This window comes from Podarcis liolepis (assembly GCF_965112155.1).
Source record: "Podarcis liolepis genome assembly, chromosome: 16".
NCBI lineage: Eukaryota > Metazoa > Chordata > Lepidosauria > Squamata > Lacertidae > Podarcis > Podarcis liolepis.
In genome coordinates, this window is record NC_139567.1 from 43,284,055 (window position 1) to 43,302,740 (window position 18,686).

The 18,686-nt window shown below is 50.3% G+C and overlaps 1 protein-coding gene across 9 annotated transcripts in view; it reads left to right on the forward strand.

The window, feature by feature from the left end:
• The window catches only part of SSH2 (slingshot protein phosphatase 2), a 129,997-nt gene extending 112,645 nt beyond the window's left edge, over positions 1-17,352 (forward strand). For 4 of the 9 annotated variants that reach the window (XM_083479755.1, XM_083479753.1, XM_083479750.1 and 1 more), the window contains 5 exons: positions 2,272-2,318; positions 2,981-3,131; positions 4,689-4,885; positions 10,240-11,098; positions 11,617-17,352. In XM_083479755.1, coding sequence (XP_083335881.1) covers positions 2,272-2,318; positions 2,981-3,131; positions 4,689-4,885; positions 10,240-11,098; positions 11,617-13,602 — 3,240 coding nt within the window. In that variant the 3' untranslated portion in view covers positions 13,603-17,352. Of the gene's footprint in view, positions 1-2,271; positions 2,319-2,980; positions 3,132-4,684; positions 4,886-10,239; positions 11,099-11,616 lie in introns of all 9 variants that reach the window. The other 5 variants (XM_083479756.1, XM_083479754.1, XM_083479751.1 and 2 more) reach the window with 2 other exon arrangements.
• Positions 17,353-18,686: the final 1,334 nt, after the last annotated feature.

Sequence of the window (18,686 nt, forward strand, 5' to 3'; positions counted from 1 at the left end):
AGAGTTTGGAATTGATATCCCGCCTTTCACTCCCTTTAAGGAGTCTCAAAGCAGCTAACATTCTCCTTTCCCTTCCTCCCCCACAACAAACACTCTGTGAGGTGAGTGGGGCTGAGAGACTTCAGAGAAGTGTGACTAGTCCAAGGTCACCCAGCAGCTGCATGTGGAGGAGCGGAGACGCGAACCCGGTTCCCCAGATTACGAGTCCACCGCTCTTAACCACTACACCACACTGGCTCTCAATAAAATAAAATGCTTCTTCCTTCCTTCTCACTGCTCCATCACAATTAAGCTTAGCCAGAGTTGCAGAAACCGGCTCTTATTTATAGAGACTGAGATGTCACGTAAGAACATCAGGCCAATGGCCCGTCTAGTCTTGCATCCTCCTCTCGCAGGGGCCAACTAGATGCTTGGATGAAGGCAGCAAGCAGGGTTTGAGCACAAGAACAACACTCCCCTCTCGTGGCTTCCAGAAGCTGGTAGTCCGAGGCACGGCCATCTCCAACAGTGGAGGCAGAGCATGGCTGTTGTGGCTAGTAGCCATTGATAACCCTCGCTCCCTCCATGAATTTGTCGAATCCTCTTTTAAAGCCATCCTGTGGGAGGGAGTTCCACAGTTTAACTGTGTGCTGCGTGAAGGAAGCCCTTTCTTTTATCTGTCCTGAATCTTTCAACATTCAGCTTCATTGGATGTCTAATGCAATGAGATTCGGGGGACGGGGACTGCCTACTGTGGGAGCGAGTACAGTGGTACCTCGGGTTACAGACGCTTCAGGTTACAGACTCCACTAACTCAGAAATACAGTGGTACCTCGGGTTAATAACTTAATTCGTTCCGGAGGTCTGTTCTGAACCTGAAACTGTTCTTAACCTGAAGCACCACTTTAGCTAATGGGGCCTCCTGCTGCCGGAGCACGATTTCTGTTCTCATCCTGAAGCAAAGTTCTTAACCCAAGGTAATATTTCTGGGTTAGCGGAGTCTGTAACCTGAAGCATATGTAACCTGAGGTACCACTGTAGTACCTTGGGTTAAGAACTTTGCTTCAGGATAAGAACAGAAATCATGCACCGGTGGCACGGCGGCAGCGGGAGGCCCCATTAGCGTCAGGTTAAGAACGGACCTCCGGAACGAATTAAGTTCTTAACCCGAGGTACCACTGTACATGCATTTAAGTTGTTAAGTACGGTACATTTATTACATAAGCAAACCGAAAAGACCCTAGAGAGAGCAGAGAGTGCAGGCGAACCATCTCCTGCAAGGCAAATGTTTGGTATATCCCTGAATCCTTCTCGCCATCCTGGGGCCTGGAATTTCTGAGGTTACCGGAGCGTCCTGCCCACGCCCCTATTCTGGGAGAAAACAACAGGAACAAAGGTGCCCCGGGAAAGTTTGAGAACAAACACAGGAAAGGCTTATTCAGGTCTGGCAGGTGGGATTCTGCTTCCAGTAAAGCCCGGGATGGCGATGCTCTGGGTGGAAGCATGTGATATCCCCAAGCAAAGGGTCCTCCTCCTCTTTTCAAGCTGTGTAAACACTGGGCTCCTGAAATGTTTGAGCTCGCCTGGTGCCAAGGCACGTCTCGCGAGGCTGCGCCGGCTGCTGAGTCAGCAGCTCTGGGGCTTTTCCCACCCTCCCTCCTCTGGCCGGATGCACAGGCCAGGCATCAGTCAGCAGTTTTACGTAAGAAGACAGCTCACCTTTTCAGCCCTGACTCTCTCGGCGGAATCAAAAGTGGATAGAGGAATGTTCCCCCTCTTCTCTTGTAACGCAAGAACCCCTGGCGATCCAACAAAGCTGAATGTTGGAAGAAAAGAAAGTCCTTTTTTTGCACAGCAGCTAGTTGAACTGTGGAACTCCCTGCTGCAGGGAGCCAACTTGGATAGCTTTGAAAGAGGATTGGACAAATTCATGGAGGAGAGGAGGGCTATTGATGGCTGCTGGCCAGAATGGCTCTTCTCTGCCCTCCACAGTCAGAGGCAGCGACCGCAGGAGGCGAGAGGACTCGGGTCCTGCTTGCCATTTTCCCATTGGGGCATCTGGTGGCCACTTTGAGAACAGGATTCTGGACTAGTTGAGCCATTGGCCTGATCTATCAGGTCTCTTCTGGGGTTCCCTTCCCCTTTTCTGACACTCCCGTTTCCCAGCCAGGAGCCCTGGGTCCTTTGCCCAATACTGTGCACTCCACCCCCCACCCCCTGCTCCATTTGTACACCCTGCCGTGTTCTTGACGTGATTTGATTTCCCCCACCCTGTCTTCTCCCTTTGCGTAGGGTTCAGAGTGGAATGCCTCCAATCTGGAAGATCTGCAGAATAGAGGGTAAGTCCCAGAACGTGAAATGTCCTTCATCCCACCCAGCAGAGAGCAAAAAACCAGTGACGGCCCCCCAGTTCCACTTGGTTGCTTGAGGGGGGGTGTCTTCAGACCAAGGCAGGGATAGCCAGAGTGGTGCCCTGCAGCATCCATTGCCCATCTGGGAGGACTCAGTTTGGGAGCCATTTCCTTCTCTGTGGCCTGTCTCGCCACTCCAGGAATCAGCTCTATCACTTTAACCCTTCGGCAGCGGACCCACAGCCCTCCATGTGCTGCTGAAATCCGACTCCCATCATGCCTGGGATTTGACCATGCTGCCTGTAGGGGCTGCTGGGAATTGGAAGTCCATCAACATCTGTAGGGTCCCATGTTGGCTGCTGTGGACCAGAACAACAGTCAGGGATCCGATGGCCGTGTGTTGGGGATTTATGAGCTGTGAGGGTGGGGATTAGATTACCCTTGGGGGTCTCTTCGACTCTACCATTCTATGATTCTTAGACATTTCTTAGGGGTGGAAAGGAATCTCCTCACCCCTGGTTTTTATTTTCTTTATTTTGCTAAACCTCAAGGAGTTCTTTCTTGTCCACTTTGTCCCTTGTTTTGGAAACACAACTGTGTGTGTGGGGTGTGTGTGTGTCTAACCAGCCTTATTGCCCTTTTGGCTTCAGGGTGCGGTACATTCTGAATGTCACCCGAGAAATCGACAACTTCTTCCCTGGCGTCTTTGAGTACCACAACATCCGTGTTTACGACGAGGAGGCAACAGATCTCCTGGCTTACTGGAACGACACCTACAAATTCATCTCCAAAGCAAAGCAAGTTCCCTTTTTATCTTAATATTAAAAGCGTGTCTGCATCCATATAGCATGTGGGCCTATAGCTAAAGATACTGGGTTGTATCCACCGCTAGACTTCCAGTCTTCTTCTTTGGTGATCACTTGTAGCCGAGTAAGATTGTCTTCCGTAAACAGGGTTTTTAAAGTGAGTCCGTAAGTGACTGTGGAGGCCAATTCTGGACCCACACGTCCTTCCACAGTGGGGGCATGGGTTTCCGGGTGGGAGTTCATCACAGTGGTTAGCCAAAGGTGCCTTCCTCTTAGCACGTTTCTCCCTTTCATCCTGAGTTCGAGTGTCTTCAAAGCCCATGACACCTTTGGTAAAGGCTGTTCTCCAACTGGAGTACTGGCAGGCCAGTATTTCCAAGCTGTCAGTGTTTATACTGCATTTTTTTAGATTTGCCTTGAGAGAGTCTTTGAACCTCTTTTGTTGACCACCAGCATTACGCTTTCCATTTTTAAGTTCGGAATAGAGTAGTTGCTTTGGCAGACGATAATCCGGCATCCGCACAACCTTTACAGTTAAAGCACTTTGATGCCCCGTTAAACTGCCGTGGCTCCCCCCAAAGAATCCTGGGAGCTGTAGTTTGTTGAGGGCGCTGAGAGTTGTTAGGAGGCCCCCGATTTCCCTGCACGGAGCTACAATTTCCAGAGCGGTTTGACGACCAGCCCCTGTTCATAGGGAAGAATGGGAATTGTAGCTCCGGGAGGAGAATTGGGATGGGGGGGTGTTTCCTCTTAACAGCTCTCAGAACCCTTAAATAAGAATGAGATGAGCTTTCTGGATCAGGCGAAAGGCGGGCCATTGAATCCAGCCTCCTGTTCTTACTGGGCCGACCAGATGCCCATTGTGGGAAGCCAGTAAGCAGGGCCTGAGCATAAGAACGACTGGGATTCAGAAGCATCACTGCCTCTGACTGTGGAGCTAATATCCACCCATAGCCCTTGTCTCCATGAACTTGTCTAAATGTTACAGATAGGTAGCCGTGTTGGTCTGCCATAGTCAAAACAAAAAAATTCCTTCCAGTAGCACCTTAAAGACCAACTAAGTTAGTTCTTGGTATGAGCTTTCGTGTGCAAGCACACTTCTTCAGATACCAATATCTGAAGAAGTGTGCTTGCACACAAAAGCTCATACCAAGAACAAACTTAGTTGGTCTTTAAGGTGCTACTGGAAGGAATTTTTTTGTTTTGTCTAAATGTGCGAGTGTGAATGAGGCCTGCCAGTTTCAGAGGATCTACTCTGATGACCCATGGAGTGAGATACAGATACATATTGTGTGTATGTATGCGCGCGCACACACACACACACACACACACACACACACAACACATATTGCCAAACTGGTCTGAGGTGAGCTTTGGTCCACAACATCAGGAGGGCACCACATTTGCAAGGTCTTGAGACATATAGGACATTTATTGATGCCGCCTGTGAAACACTCTCTCCCCAGCAAAGCCGTTTGAGTGATGACTCCGTTGGGAACTTGGGTAACCCTCCTCTCTCTCCCTCCCTTTCCCTTGATCGTCTTGCAGGAAGAACGGATCCAAGTGCCTGGTTCACTGCAAAATGGGGGTCAGCCGGTCGGCCTCCACGGTGATTGCCTACGCCATGAAGGAGTACGGCTGGAACCTCGACCGGGCCTACGACTACGTGAAGGAGCGCCGGACCGTTACCAAGCCCAACCCCAGCTTCATGCGGCAGCTAGAGGAGTATCAGGGAATCCTCCTGGCCAGGTAAGTCCGAAACAGCCAAGACAGCACCTCAGCGTCCCTGACAATGGGCAGCTGGGGGCCAGAGGGTGTTTCATGGAATGCCAGCACCTGGCTTCTTCTGAATTTCAGCTTTCACACACAGAAATGATATAAATTCTTGCTCTCTTCGATGCAAAGTTCAGGAAACTTTTGGAGCTGCATTAGCGCTCTCTCTCTCTCTCTCTCTCTCTCTCTCTGTGTGTGTGTAAAAAAAAGAGGGGGAATTTTGGAAGAGCACAAACACATAGTTTTTAGCTTAGTTGAATATCTTTTTACCTCCCTTTTCTGCAAAAAAAAAGTGAGGAGAAATCAAAGCATTTTTTAAAATGGGATAAATTGCCAAAAAAATACGTTGGGATGCAGTGAAATCAGTTGTGATGAAAACAAAGTCAGTAAGAACTGTTGGTCATTGAAACCGATGGGGGCGGGGGGGGGACCCCAGCAGGAATGAATTAAAATTTAGGTCATCCTTTTAAAAAGCTTTTTAGCTGTGTGCACTGTGTGTGTGTGTGTGTGTGTGTGTGTGTGTGTGTGTGTGTGTGTGTGTTTCCCCCACAACCTGTTTCCCCCAAACAGCAAAACAACTTTGCTTTCTGGCTGGCTTTCGAGGGGCCTGTGTGTATGTTTGTTTATGTGTTGCAGATCCCCCCAGCTTCCCCTTCCCCAACTTCTCAAGTTCCTTTTCTTATGCAAAACCGAAGGAGTTGTTTTTGTAAGGAGAGACCCCCATCATCTGATTGGGAAAAGATGTCTCAATATGTCATGTGTCTGTGTTTTCCTTCTCCCCCCCCCTTCCAACTGTACACATGTGTGTCCTTGGGTGACCTCCAGAGAGTGGAAAGAGAGAGAGACGGCTTGTCCTGCCAGAGGGATCCCAGCTCACGGCCACGTGGTTACCAGGTGGCTTTGCTGTGGATGTCGGGCCTTTTGAAAAGTGTGTGTGTGTGTGTGTGTGTGTGTGTGTGTGTCTGTGTGTGTGTTGGGGTGGCACATGGCAAGCAGGGGGAGCGGCTAGCAGCAGGTTATCTGCGCCGACCCAAACTTCTTAATGTTTGGGAGGTGCTTGCAATGCAGACTCTACAGGGCCCATCACAGAATCCCATCCAAAACAAACGTAACAAAACCCCAATACTTGGCAGTTGCTATAAACCACATTTCAAACATTCAAAGCTCTTTGCTCACAGTTATCTCGGCCGTGATCCTTGCGACAAGCCTGCAAAACAGGCCTGGGATCCTTGAGATGCATCCAACTACGCTCTACTCAAGAGTAGGCCTGTTGGAGTTAATGGGCCACAATCAGTTGTGCCTGTTCTGTTCAGTGGGTCTACTCTTAGTGGGACTAAACGTTCTAATAAAAGCTTATCTCCCTATTGCCCACTGCGGCTGAGGCGTAGAAAACGAGTAGTTCCGAGGCTCACCAAAGTTTTCCTGAGCAATTTTATGACGGGATCCTGATCTGGACAAAGGGGTTTATTAATATGCACTTTTGACATCTGTGTTAGGCAATGTCAAATTTGCTCCAAGAGGCAGAGGGGAGGGCTACCGATGTCTGAATTCTGCCTCCACAGGCAGAAATGCTTCTGAATACCAGCTGCTGGAAACCACAGGAGGGGAGAGTGTTGCTCTTGTGCTTGAATCCTGCTTGTGGGTTTCCATGGGCATCTGGTGGGCTACTATGAGAACAGGATGCTGGACTAGATGGGTTATTGGCCTGATCCAGCAGGCACTTCTTATGTTCTTAATGCCCTTCCCCCCCCCCACCACCAGCACCCCAAAAAAAGCAAAAACAGCAGGTGGATGTTTCCTCTCCAAATCATTGACGTCAAGGAGGTGTTGGCATGGCATAATGGTTAGGTGTGGCAGTATTTGGGCAAACACCATTCCTAATAATAATAATAATAATAATAATAATAATAATAATAATAAGATTTATTTATTTATTTATTTATACATACATACATACATACATACCCCACCCATCTGGCTGGGTTTCCCCAGCCACTCTGGGCGGCTTCCAACAGAACACTAAAATACAATAACCTATTAAACATTAAAGGCTTCCCTAAACAGGGCTGCCTTCAGATGTCTTCTAAAAGTTTGGTGGCAGTTTTTCTCTTTGACATCTGGTGGGAGGGCGTTCCACAGGGCAGGTGCCACTACCGAGAAGGCCCTCTGCCTGGTTCCCTGTAACTTGGCTTCTCGCAATGAGGGAACCGCCAGAAGGCCCCCGGAGCTGGACCTCAGTGTCCGGGCAGAACAATGGAGGTGGAGACGCTCCTTCAGGTAAACTGAGGCCGTTTAGGGCTTTCAAGGTCAGCACCAACACTTTGAATTGTGCTCGGAAACGTACTGGGAGCCAGTGTAGGTCTTTCAAGACCGGTGTTATATGGTCTCGGCAGCCGCTCCCAATCACCAGTCTAGCTGCCACATTCTGGATTAGTTGTAGTTTCTGGGTCACCTTCCCAGGGATGTTTCCTTGTGATCTAAATAGCGAACAGGGGACGCTGCCTTCAAACCACAAATGTAAATAGCGTAGAGGAACCTGACTTGTGGATATTTACCAAAGACCCACCAAGTCCGATATCCTGTTCTCACAGCGGCCAGCCCGATGCCCCAGTGCGAAGCCCCCCAAAGCAGTCTCTCCACCCAAAAATTCATGTTCCCCAGCAAGTGATAATCAAAGTTTATTTGTTTATTTCACAAAATGTGTGATTGTATTAAAAATAACCCTCAAAAGTGGTTTACAGAAAAAACAACAAAATCAATTAAAAAGATTAGCAGCCATAATTTAAGGCCAATGCATGCAGAAAGTCATCAGCTGCCTCCACAGTAATTCAGTCACAAATCTGCAAGAGTGGAATATCGTGTTTTGGGGTTCTTTAAGGATTTAATATGTCATCTGTCAGTATTCATGACCCGTGTGGGGTGTGCATGCATGCTTTAGTTCTCAAGAAGCGCAGATCAGGTTGTTGCAGATTGTAGAGGCTGCTTTGAGCACACAAATGGTAATTATTGTAAATATAATTGTGCTCTTATACGGCAGGCAGTATGTAGCCATTACAATGAGCAGCTGTTGACCAGCAGCTAGAAGTACTGTAGAAACCTTCTTGACCCCTGCCTTGCAGCCTTGTTTACCATTGCTGCCCACCCCGGGGCAGATCATTTGCTGATTCACATTCATATGATTAGCTCTTGGGTTTCAGATCCTGACTGTGCAGGGAAGGTTGTGGTTCTTGGGTTACACCTTTGCCAGGGTGTGAGAGTGGGCTGTGGGGCCAGGGGGTTTTCCAGCAGCAACTGCTTTGGTGCCCTGTCAAGCCACATTCCCTCCCACTAACAAGATCCTTCTATTCTCTTGGACCTCCTTCCTCCCAAAACTCCCTGTCTCTTTTTTCCCTCCGCAAGTTGTGGGGTTTTCCTTAGAAACCTAACAAGAACTTCACAATAGACTGGCTGCTGGGTCAGACCGGTGACTCATTCAGCCGAGCATCCTGTTCTGTCAGTGACCAGCCAGGTGTCCTGACGGGAAGCCCCAAAGCGGGAGCTGAGCGAAACAGCAACAGTCATCCCGTTTGTGATTCCCAGCAGCTGATATTCAGAGGCATAGTGCCTCCCACGGTAGAAGCAGATTGTAGCCACCTTGGCTAGTAACATTTGATAGCCTTATCGTCCCAACAATTTGTCTAAGCCCCTTTAAAAGCCATCCATGCTGGTGGTATTATAATTAATTAAATTTGTGTACCTGTGGGTCTCAGGGTGGTCACAAAATAAAATCACAAAATGCATTATAAAAACAAAAACAACCCAATAATCTCCCCAAAGAAACCATCTTAAAAGGGCACGGAATGTCAAATCAGCCCAAGGTCTGGTTGAAGAGGAATGCTTTGGTCTGGTGCCTAAAGGTACATAATGAAGGTGCCAGGCAAACTTCCCTGGGAAGAGCACTCCGCAAATGGGGAGCCACTGCAGAAAAGGCCCCGTTCTCGTGTTGCTGCTCTCCGGACCTCTCAGGCGCACTGTGTGAATAATTCCATCCTTTTCTCTGTCCTGAATCCTTTTGTCTGATGTTCCCAAGTTCTGGTATTATGGGAGAGGGAGAAAACATTGCATGTACTTCTATCAACTCCCCTTATTTGCCTTTACTTCTAACTCTAAAGCCCTGGATATTTATAACTTCGGTGTTTCTCAACAACCCTGCCACAGTTAAAAGTTGAATCACATGGAAGTGATCCTGATCCTTGTGCCCCATAGAACATGCCACCTACTGGTGGTGGCCCTTGGAGGAGTGCGGCCCGCTTGACACGCCTCCCCTCGGTCACCTCTCGCATGGCTATGTCAGGAGGGCTGCTACCATCTCTGGAGCGCAGCTTGCAGCGAGAAGAGGAAGACGGAAGCAGCGTCCCTGGATCTCTGGCTTTGGACGGAGTCCGTGCTCCCTCTAGGGGCCAGAGCTTATAAGTTGTAGAGCAGACGGCACAAAACACCCGCAGCAGCCAGGCTGCTGCCCTTCTTCTCATCAGCTGCAACAACATGTTTTTGTTCCCTGGAAGAGAGCTGCCCTCCGTGTCCCCGGTGGCAGCGACACGATTCTGGGAACAGGTGGCCGAGCAGGAACAAAACCAGCATCTGACCAGAGACGGCAAGTGCCTGACTTGAGCATTGTGGTTGCAGAGCCCCTTTGCAGGGCAAAAAAACAACCTCCCTCCTCCTGGATCCCAACCCAATAGTCTATATTAGAGCTTGAGAGCTGTTCCAACAGAATTGTGCAAGTCTGGTCCTCTGTCCATCATCAGAGTTCAAGGGCACTTTTCCAGTCAGGCAGAAACACTCAAGGAGGGGAGTGCCAAGCAGGGGCAGTAAGGGGGGGTGGCCTGGGGAGAGTTCTGAAGGCCAGATGGAGAGGGCTGCAGGGCCGCATTCAGCCCCCAGCCCTGAGGACACCCCCCCTTTAATAGACACTGTTGATTTGTATGATACAGTGGAATCGCATGACTCTTGAGTCCTGGCTCTGCTTCCAGGAAGGGTGCTGTCAGCGGCAGGGGACCAGCTGTTCTCCAGAGTCCTCTTCCCAGCTCAACAGGTGTCCCTGCTTTTGCACAGAGTGAGTCAACACTGGCAATTTGCATAATTCAATGAGGCCCCTTCATTCTTTGGGACAGAACTCTGGTTGTTTGGGGAGACCAGGAGAGCTGATCGCGGGCTAACCCCATCTCAAACGCAGCGCTTCCCTCCTCTCTCGCAAACTCTCCCCATGCTGCCTTTTCCCCTTTGTGCCTTTTGTCTGAGTGGCTTTCGAACCCAGTGCTGATTCTCTCCCCCTATCTCCTTCCCCGCAGTAAGCAGCGGCACAACAAGCTGTGGCGCTCGCACTCCGACAGCGACCTCTCCGACCACCACGAGCCCATGGGCAAGTCTGGGATGGAGGTGAGCAAGAAGGAGATCACCACGTCGGCGGACCAGATCTCGGAGAGCAAGACCTCCTGCGGCCACCACCACGTGCCCATGTCTCCTGGGCCCATGACCACCGGTCCACACACGGAACACTTGTGCCATCTGGGCGCCGATGCCGCCGGGAACTTGTGCAGCATTGAGCGGGTGGTGCAGCTGGAGATCACCACGAGAGACTTCAATACTGAGCAGATGGAGGACAAGCTGAACTTGAACAACATCAACGGGTGCTCCTCCGGCTGCTGCTTGGACGACTCAAAGTTCCCCCTGGATAATTGCAATGCCTCGGATGCCTTGCTGCAGCAGCGAGAGGCCTTGGGGGCAGCGGCAGAGTTCCCGGACTTGGCAGTGGACGACTTGGAGAAGGACGCCCTCAAGCAAGGAGACGGGAACATCCACCTGGTGCCCATGGAAGAGCTGGAGTCTTGCTTGCAGGACGTCTCCAACCACAACTCGCCCAGCCCCCCTCCTGTGACCTCCTTGCCGGAGGAGGCGGACTTTGGCGCCGACCGGATCGACTTCTTCAGCGCCTTGGAGAAGTTTGTGGAGCTCTCTCAGGACAGCCGGCCACGGACTTGTTCCCACTCCAGGACGGAGGATCAGGGGGGCGGGAGGAACGGTCTCTCCAAAGTGTCGGGGCTGGAGCTGTCGCCCTCCAACCCCACAGAAGATGCTCAAGGAAGCAACTCCTCGGACAACTCGCCCCAGCCGTCCGAGGGGTCCTCAGTGGAGGAGGAGCGGCTGAAGGTACGCGAGGCGGGCGGTGCTTTTCTGCTGTGTGTTTTGAAAATAGGAGCCCCTGCCAGAAGAGTCGAATATTGGGAGTGCAAGAGGGGGATGAGGGAGCGAACAACATTGGAACAGTGGCAGGAAAGATCAGAATATTTATGGGGCTGGAACTAAAGCGAAGTGACCCACTCAGAGGCCATTGAAGTAGGGGGATCTTGGAGGGGGGCAGGTCACAGAACTCAGCAATGCTCTCCCCAGTTCCTCATGCTACTGTTGTGCCAAGTTTTAAGATATCCGGAATGACTTTGAATGGGGCATTGTGAGGCTTCTGAATGTGGCAGTCAGCAGGGTGAGGAGCCCTGGGGACGCAGCGATGGAAGTTGGGCCCTACCTTCAGAATCCCATGCCATTTGTTTTCCCCTCCAAGTTAGAAAGGTGGTGAACTACAGAATATTTTGTCAAAACGCTTGCTGAACGTTGGGGAGCATTTTATGTGTAAAATTCTAACCCATTCTTTTTCTCTCTTAAATTTAAAGCTCTCTGAACCGAGCCGTTCGGGTGGCCTGACTCGTTCTCACTCTGAAAACGCCATCTCTGTGAAAGACATCATCACTGAGATCGAATCGATCCGCCAGGGGACAGGGCAGGGACAGGCGAAGATGGACGCCTTGAACAATCCGGTCCTGGTGTCGAAGAGAAACACGGTCCATGAGCTCCCTGCCGAGTCAACCTGGGAAAGCAAGCCTCGAAAAGCTGAGCCGGGCGAAGGCAGTGGCTCGGTCCCGAAGGAGGCGGCTAGCGAGCCTTTGAAACCGGACCGAGAAGCCGCTTCAGCCCAGCCGGTGCCTTCTTGTAAGCTGGATGTGGAAGACAGCGGCAACTCGGGAGAAGACTCTGCGGAGGGCCATCCGAACCCCGGGCCCAAATGGTGTCCTGGATCAGTACGGCGTGCCACCCTGGAGTTTGAGGAGCGCCTGCGGCAAGAGCAGGAGCTGCAACACTCTACCCCTGTTGTCCTGCTACCCATCCGGAAGAATTCCAGGATCGAATCCTCAGCAGTAGCTGAGCCCGCGGCGAAGGGGAAGCACGAAGAGCCATCTCACGAGCCGGCCCAGTTCTCTGGGGAGAAGGTAGCCTCAAGAGCTGGGGGCGCAGAGACTGGGGCTGGTTTGGAACAGCCCCCCGAAATGCCGCCGGCGTCTTCTCCCCCACGAGATGGCCTGTTGGCAGAGCTGGAGGGGTTGGCCAGAGAGGAGCACCGCTTGGTGATTTCTCTGGAAATCCCGGACAGCCTCCCTGCCCCTGGCCTTCTGCTTCCAAAAAGGATTGAAATCATAGAGTACACCCACGCAGTCAGGTTGCCCAGCCCCACTGGGCTGGAAAGGGGCCACACACGAGATGACTCGGAGGAAAGCAAGATGGCCACCACCTCATTGGCGGTGGACGAAAACTGCAACGCTGCTTTGTGTTCCCAGAATCCCCCGGGAGCCTTGCCCAAGCCGGGGCCTTCCGAGCCAGAGAGCAAAGACTTTAAGAAGGCCATTTTTACCTTGGGTAGCCCTGGGGAAGATGCTGTCAGAGGGCCGGCCGACATGCGCACCTCTCCTCCTGCGAGTCGGGCAAGGTGCCCCCCTCCGCCGCCCTCCAGTCGCCAGCCCTTTGTTTGCTTGCAGGGGATCACTCAGGACAGCACAAGCACCGACCCTGAGCCAGCCCCTCTGGGGGGATATGCTGGCAACGGACAGTTTGCCTTTGAGGAGAGGGGAGGTGCTCTGCGCCGGAGGAGCGAGGGCGCTTTGACACACTGGAGCCCAGAGGACTATGACCTACGCGCTCATAAGGTGGGCATGGGTGCCAACACTGTGGGAGCTGCTGCCACACCTCTCCTTCGCTGCGGCCTTCCTCACAGCTCCAGCAGCGACAGCATCAGAGACCTGAGGGGGGACACCGTGAGGCAGTGGGCAAAGGACCTTGAGGCCCGGATCCAGCAAGCAGGCCTCACGCTCCCTTCTCAAATGAAGCGCTCAGCATCACTGGCAAAGCTGGGCGGCCTGAACTTGTCAAAAGACGACTTGCCCTCGGGGAACCCCTTCCCTTCCAGCGCCAGGCCGGCCGCTCTGGAATCACTCCGGGGCCCCTCCGGCCGCGGGGAAGCACTCTCGCAGGGCGGCCTAGCTTTGCCAACGCCAGAACCTGCCCCGTCGTCGTTGCCCGCCCCCCAGCCCACGGCGCATTTTGTAGAGCAGCTCAAGATGGCGGCCGAGTCCATCGCCCTCAGCATCCCCGTGGAGAGGCCTCTGGCGCAGTATGCCAAAGAGTTCAGCCTAGCCCAGCAGCTTCCGGGTGCGAAATTGACTAGCCCCCCAGAGGCCCCGCTGCCAGGGCTGGCGACGACGCCCCACCCGCCCCACTGGTTGGCTGTGCTCCCCCGGCCCCAGCATGGTAGAACTCGACCGCCCAGAAGGCTGAGAAAGGCAAATGACAGGAAACGAACAACCAACCCGTTGTACAACACCATGTGAACTCCAGCCCTCTCCTCCCCCCACAACAACTTGACTTATTTTGCAACACCCTTGTCGTGTTTTCTCCAAATGGGGCAGATGTAATATATATTGAAACATGCACTTTATTGGTTTAATTTTTATATGTTCGTTATTTTTACTGTTTCTGTTGCATGTGGGTTTTGAGGTGGCTGGTTTTCATGGTTCTCCCCATCCCACCCCCTGTGCAAATGACTGCAAGATCACAATTTTTTCCCTTAATTTTTTTTAAAAAATGTTTTAAACCCTTAACGAACCTCAACACTTTTTCTTTTTTTTTTTGGTCTTAAAAGAACACCCCTCCTTTAAAACAAAAGAGAGAAGGGAAGAAAAATATTTAAATGCTCTCTTTCATTGGGCCAAAAGAAAGATGCACTTTTATTGTTTTAAAAGAATTACGGATTTTGTGGGAGATGGGGTTGCAGAAGGAAGAAAGGAAGACAGTTAGGAGGGAAAGGAAGGCCATTGGGAGGGAAAGGAAGACCATTGGGAGTGAGGGGTGTTCTCTTAAAACAAACTTCATTCTCTTTTTAGGGGTTTAACCCTTTCATTACTTGAATAAAGCTGTGGGCCTTTTCAAGAATATGGCCATATCATCTGTTTCCTTTCTCCTCTTCCACCCCAGCTCCCCTTCTTGGTTCCCCTTCCTCCTCCTTCCCCAGTCCTGAAATTGCCTGGCCTTCTCTCCCTGCTCTGATACAATCCGGAAGCTGACTAGTTTATACAAATATATACCCCCACCCTTTGTGTTCTTCTCCATCGTTCCCTGACGCTTCTTGCAGAAAGGCTTGTGTCTCTTACATTGTACATAACAGTGCTCATGTGGATAACTCATGGGGTGGGGCAGCGGCATCTTTTCGTTTTGGACCCAGAGGAAAGGGGCGATGAGGCATCTCTTCTGCAAACTGGAAAACAGATTTGCCTATTTAACATCGTTTTCCCTGTGGTTAACCAGTGGCAAATCTGCAGACACTTTCTGGAACGGGCTTAACTCCTTTTCCCTTTTCTCTGACACTTGCCTCTCTTCCGTTACTTCTTTCTTTAAAAGGTGATTATTTCTGTCAGCTTGTGCCAAATGTATGCATGTTTCTCTCTCTCTGAAAAGCAAAGAAAACCTTCAGCTTGCATGATCCTCTTGTTCCCAATGCGTTGTCTACAAGGCACAACTGTCCGGTGTTTTAGCAAGGACATCTGTTGGCACTGCGCGCCAATGCACTCCCCCCCCGTCTTGCACACACATGTGTGCCGTTACGTTATATTTTTTCTGGAGATCAGGGTTTCGGGTTTTTTAAATGTCCTCAATAACACGCCCCAGTTGTGCCGAGTTCTGTGCTGCGCCAAGACCTCGTGTGTCAAACTGTGGTCCCAAACTAGCGTCTCTAAATTTCCATGTTTTTATGGAGAAGTCTTTTGACACCTCCCATCTTCTGATGCACCCAGGAATCTTTGCAGGAATAGAATAATAACTCTGCTTCCTAATGAGAAAGAAGTAGGCCGTTTTAACACCTTCTCTTAGGAGAATAGCTGCCAGGCAGGCAGGTGAATGCTGCAGTATAGGAGAATATCATGAAAAGATATATTTTGGGGGGGGGTACTTTTCCTGCAGATAAGAGAGAAAGGAGACCCCTAAAACTAGCCGGGGGAACTTGTTGCCAGTCAAATACCCCTTCCAAAGTGTAAAGTGGCTGCTATCATCACTGCATGTTGACATTTGCCTTGATTCTTTTTTTAAGCCTCAGCAAAGATGGATGCTTCTCAAATGTGAGAGAATCGTCTGTGACTAAATTCCAGGCGGATTTACTTTATTTTTTTCAGACCTCACGGGGGTGTTGAGGAGTGTGTGCCTGCCTCCCTCTTAGACTTCCTCTTCCTCATCCCCTTTCCCCACTGCAGGTCCAGGCCTCTTGTGAACTTTGCAAAACGGAGGGTGCTGTAAGCGTAAGATGTTTTGCCCTGATCTTTTTGCTGAGCAGTTCTCCCGGAAATCGGGATTTTGTGAAGTGTCTTTCTGATGACTTCTCTGCCAGAGCCCCAAGTCGGACTAGGAACTATTTTACCTTCCATTGCTTTCAGAATCCAGGGTTGGCATTGAGGCCTCTTCCGGAAGCCAAATCTGTGCCTTCTATCTCATCTCTGCCAGGGGTTTTGTTGTTGTGGTGGTTGGGGGTGTATCCCCCCATCTCTGTCCCCCTCTTAATATTAAACCCCTGCTCTTCAACTTTGCACTCCGTGACCGATCCCAAACTGCCACGTTTATCAAAACTGGATGGCTGAAATGCAGCGTAGCTGTTGGCGAGTTTTGTTCTTCTGTATGCAGATCTGCTTGTGGGAAGAAAAACAACTATACCACTGGTTCAAAGCATGGCTGTTTGTTTGTTTCTCTGTTTTAGAAGAAAAAGGGCATTTTCATTCTTACTCCAATGTATAAAGTTGATGTTTTCTTTCAGGGCGTCTTCCCCTCTTTCTCTCCCCCCCCCCATTTTTTCGGGGGGGGGCAGGTTGCCCTGTGAATGTCAAAAATGTTCAGCATCATCTCAGCAGCAACTCTCCCCTCTCCCAGTTTCCAGCTCTTTGACCTAGCTGTCTACTGTGAGCTTTTGTTGAGCCTTGCACAAAGAGAGGGGTGTGGAGATCTGGGTGGGTGTTTCTGTGAGAGTGTGTGTGTGTGTGTTTTGGGTCCTTGCTGATTCTGTATGTGGACAAAACAGATCTATATAAATATATATAATATTTTCTGTACCATGCCTTCAGCTGAGTCTTTATCCCCCTCCCCGTATCTCCCAGTGTCAGCTGGCTCTCTCTTTCTCTCTGTGTGTGTGTCAAACCCACCTGGCTTCTAAGAGAATGATTTCACCCTAAACCGCGAAACTGGCAAACCACCACTCCTTTTGTTTATTTTCTTTAAATTGGCAGGATGGGAGTTCTGTCTTCCTTCGATGCCTCTCGCCTTTCTGGGGGCTTTGCTTTTTCCTCCCCCTTCTGCCCCCCCAACCAAACAACTCAGCCTTGGATGGATCTCTCTCCCATCCACAAAAGTTGCCATCTCGACACGCTTGTCCAGAGCCAAAGGGCTAAAGGTGGGGGGAACCACTCTGCTTAACTCTCCAAGTCGCCATTAGATGCTACTCCCCCCCCCCAAATGGCTCGTGTTGGGGAATAGCCCTTCAAACCTCAAAGGAGGCCACCAAACAGGGGAGACCCACACACCTGCCGCTTTCTTGATTTCCCAGCCCAGGTTAAACTCTGGCTGTTGAAATGGGCTGTGCCTACTGGAATAGCAAGCCCTGTTGTGGAATCCAAATATCCATGTTTCGCACTGATAGCAGGCCTTGGTGCCTTTTTTTGGGGGGGGAGCTGTCTTTAAAGCTTTCTCAGCCACTTCCGGTCATGGAATTTGGCAAGAGCGTTGTGGCCTCTTGTCTTGATCCATCTCTCTCTCTAAACACAGCCCTTTCCTACGGTGATTGTGGCTGTGGGTGTCTTTCGCAAATTTGGAGCCCTCCTGCAATGTCTTGGGAAGAAACACCTCCTTTTATTGCTGGTCTTCTTTTCTTTTCTTTTTTACATATCCTCCCCCTGCCCCTTGACCTTTGCTCTCCACCCACCCAAGAGTGGCTTGTACCATAGACTTTTGCCCGACAAAGGTGTTTGGCTGTTTTTAAATGTGAACTACTGCGTTTTCAGGGTGCGGATTCAACGTTCTTGTTACTGAATAAATTTTTATTTTGAGAATCGAGCGTGTCTTGTCTGAATCGGGTTGCAAAGGGGGGGGTTCATCAGTGGGCCACGAAGGAAAGTCGGGAGCCTGGGTCAGCAGCAGCAGGGGCAGGCCCCTTAAAATTTCAGGTACCACCTAACACCAACATTTGTAAGTACTCAGGTCTTTTGGTGTGGTAGCCCCTTCACTGTTCTCTTCTCAGCACCTGCTAATAACATTCTTCTTTACACAAGCCTACCTAGATATTTAGGAAGTTGAAGCAAGTTTCAATCCGGTTTTAGTCTATTATTATAATTTTTCTTTCTTGTTTCATTATTCTTGTTAATTTTTCTTGCTTTATTCTTTCTGTCAACCACTTTGTGGTTGTTTTTAACAGCCGAAGCATGTATTTATGAAATAAATTATGTAAACCACTTGGTGAGGTCCACCTGAAAAGCCAGTATATCCATAATGTAAATAAATAAAATGAATTTTATTTATTTCATAAAATTTGGTATATTGGCTGATTGCAAATAAAAAATCAAGACCTCAGAGTGGTTTACAGGGGAGGGGGGGCAGATGGAGCAGGACTACCTTCAAAGGGAGACTCTGATCCTAAAGCTCCACTGTCTTATGCAATCTCTTTGGGAGAAGAAAAGGCTAAGGAGTAAACGCCACAAATCAGGAGTGGTTGTGTGGTGCCTTATAGGCCTCCTTCCTGCAGCCCAGCTGCTGCCAGACATCTTGCTCTGCTGTCCTTTGGACCACATCAGCGAGGTCAAGAGGGGGGTCTTGTCGTCTGGGCAGCCCAGGACCCCCAGACTTGTGTCCTGGAGAGGTCACTTTGGTGCTGCTAGTGAAGCAGTCTTACTTAGGAGAGCCAGTGTGGTGTAGTGGTTAAGAGCGGTGGACTCATAATCTGGGGAACCAGGTTTGCTTCCCTGCCCCTTCACATGCAGCTGCTGGGTGACCTTGGGCCAGTCACCCTTCTCTGAAGTCTCTCAGCCCCACTCACCTCACAGAGTGTTTGTTGTGGGGGAGGAAGGGAAAAGGAGATTGTTAGCCGCTTTGAGACTCCTTCGGGTAGCGATAAAACGGGATATCAAGTCCAAACTACTCCTCCTCCCCACCCACCCCAGGTACACTCCATTGTCTCTTGAGACAGATGGAGGCCAACAACAGCTATGCTGAGAGATCAGTTGGGTTAGCCTTGAAATACTTCCGTTCATAGAATCGGAGTGGCTAAGAAGTGTTAATAAATAGGGGGTTTTTTTGCTCCTTTTTTACTTGCACTTACTCTTGTGCAATAAGTGTTTTATACAGCAGCCATCTTCCTGTCAACATACTCAAAGCAGTTGGCATCATTTTA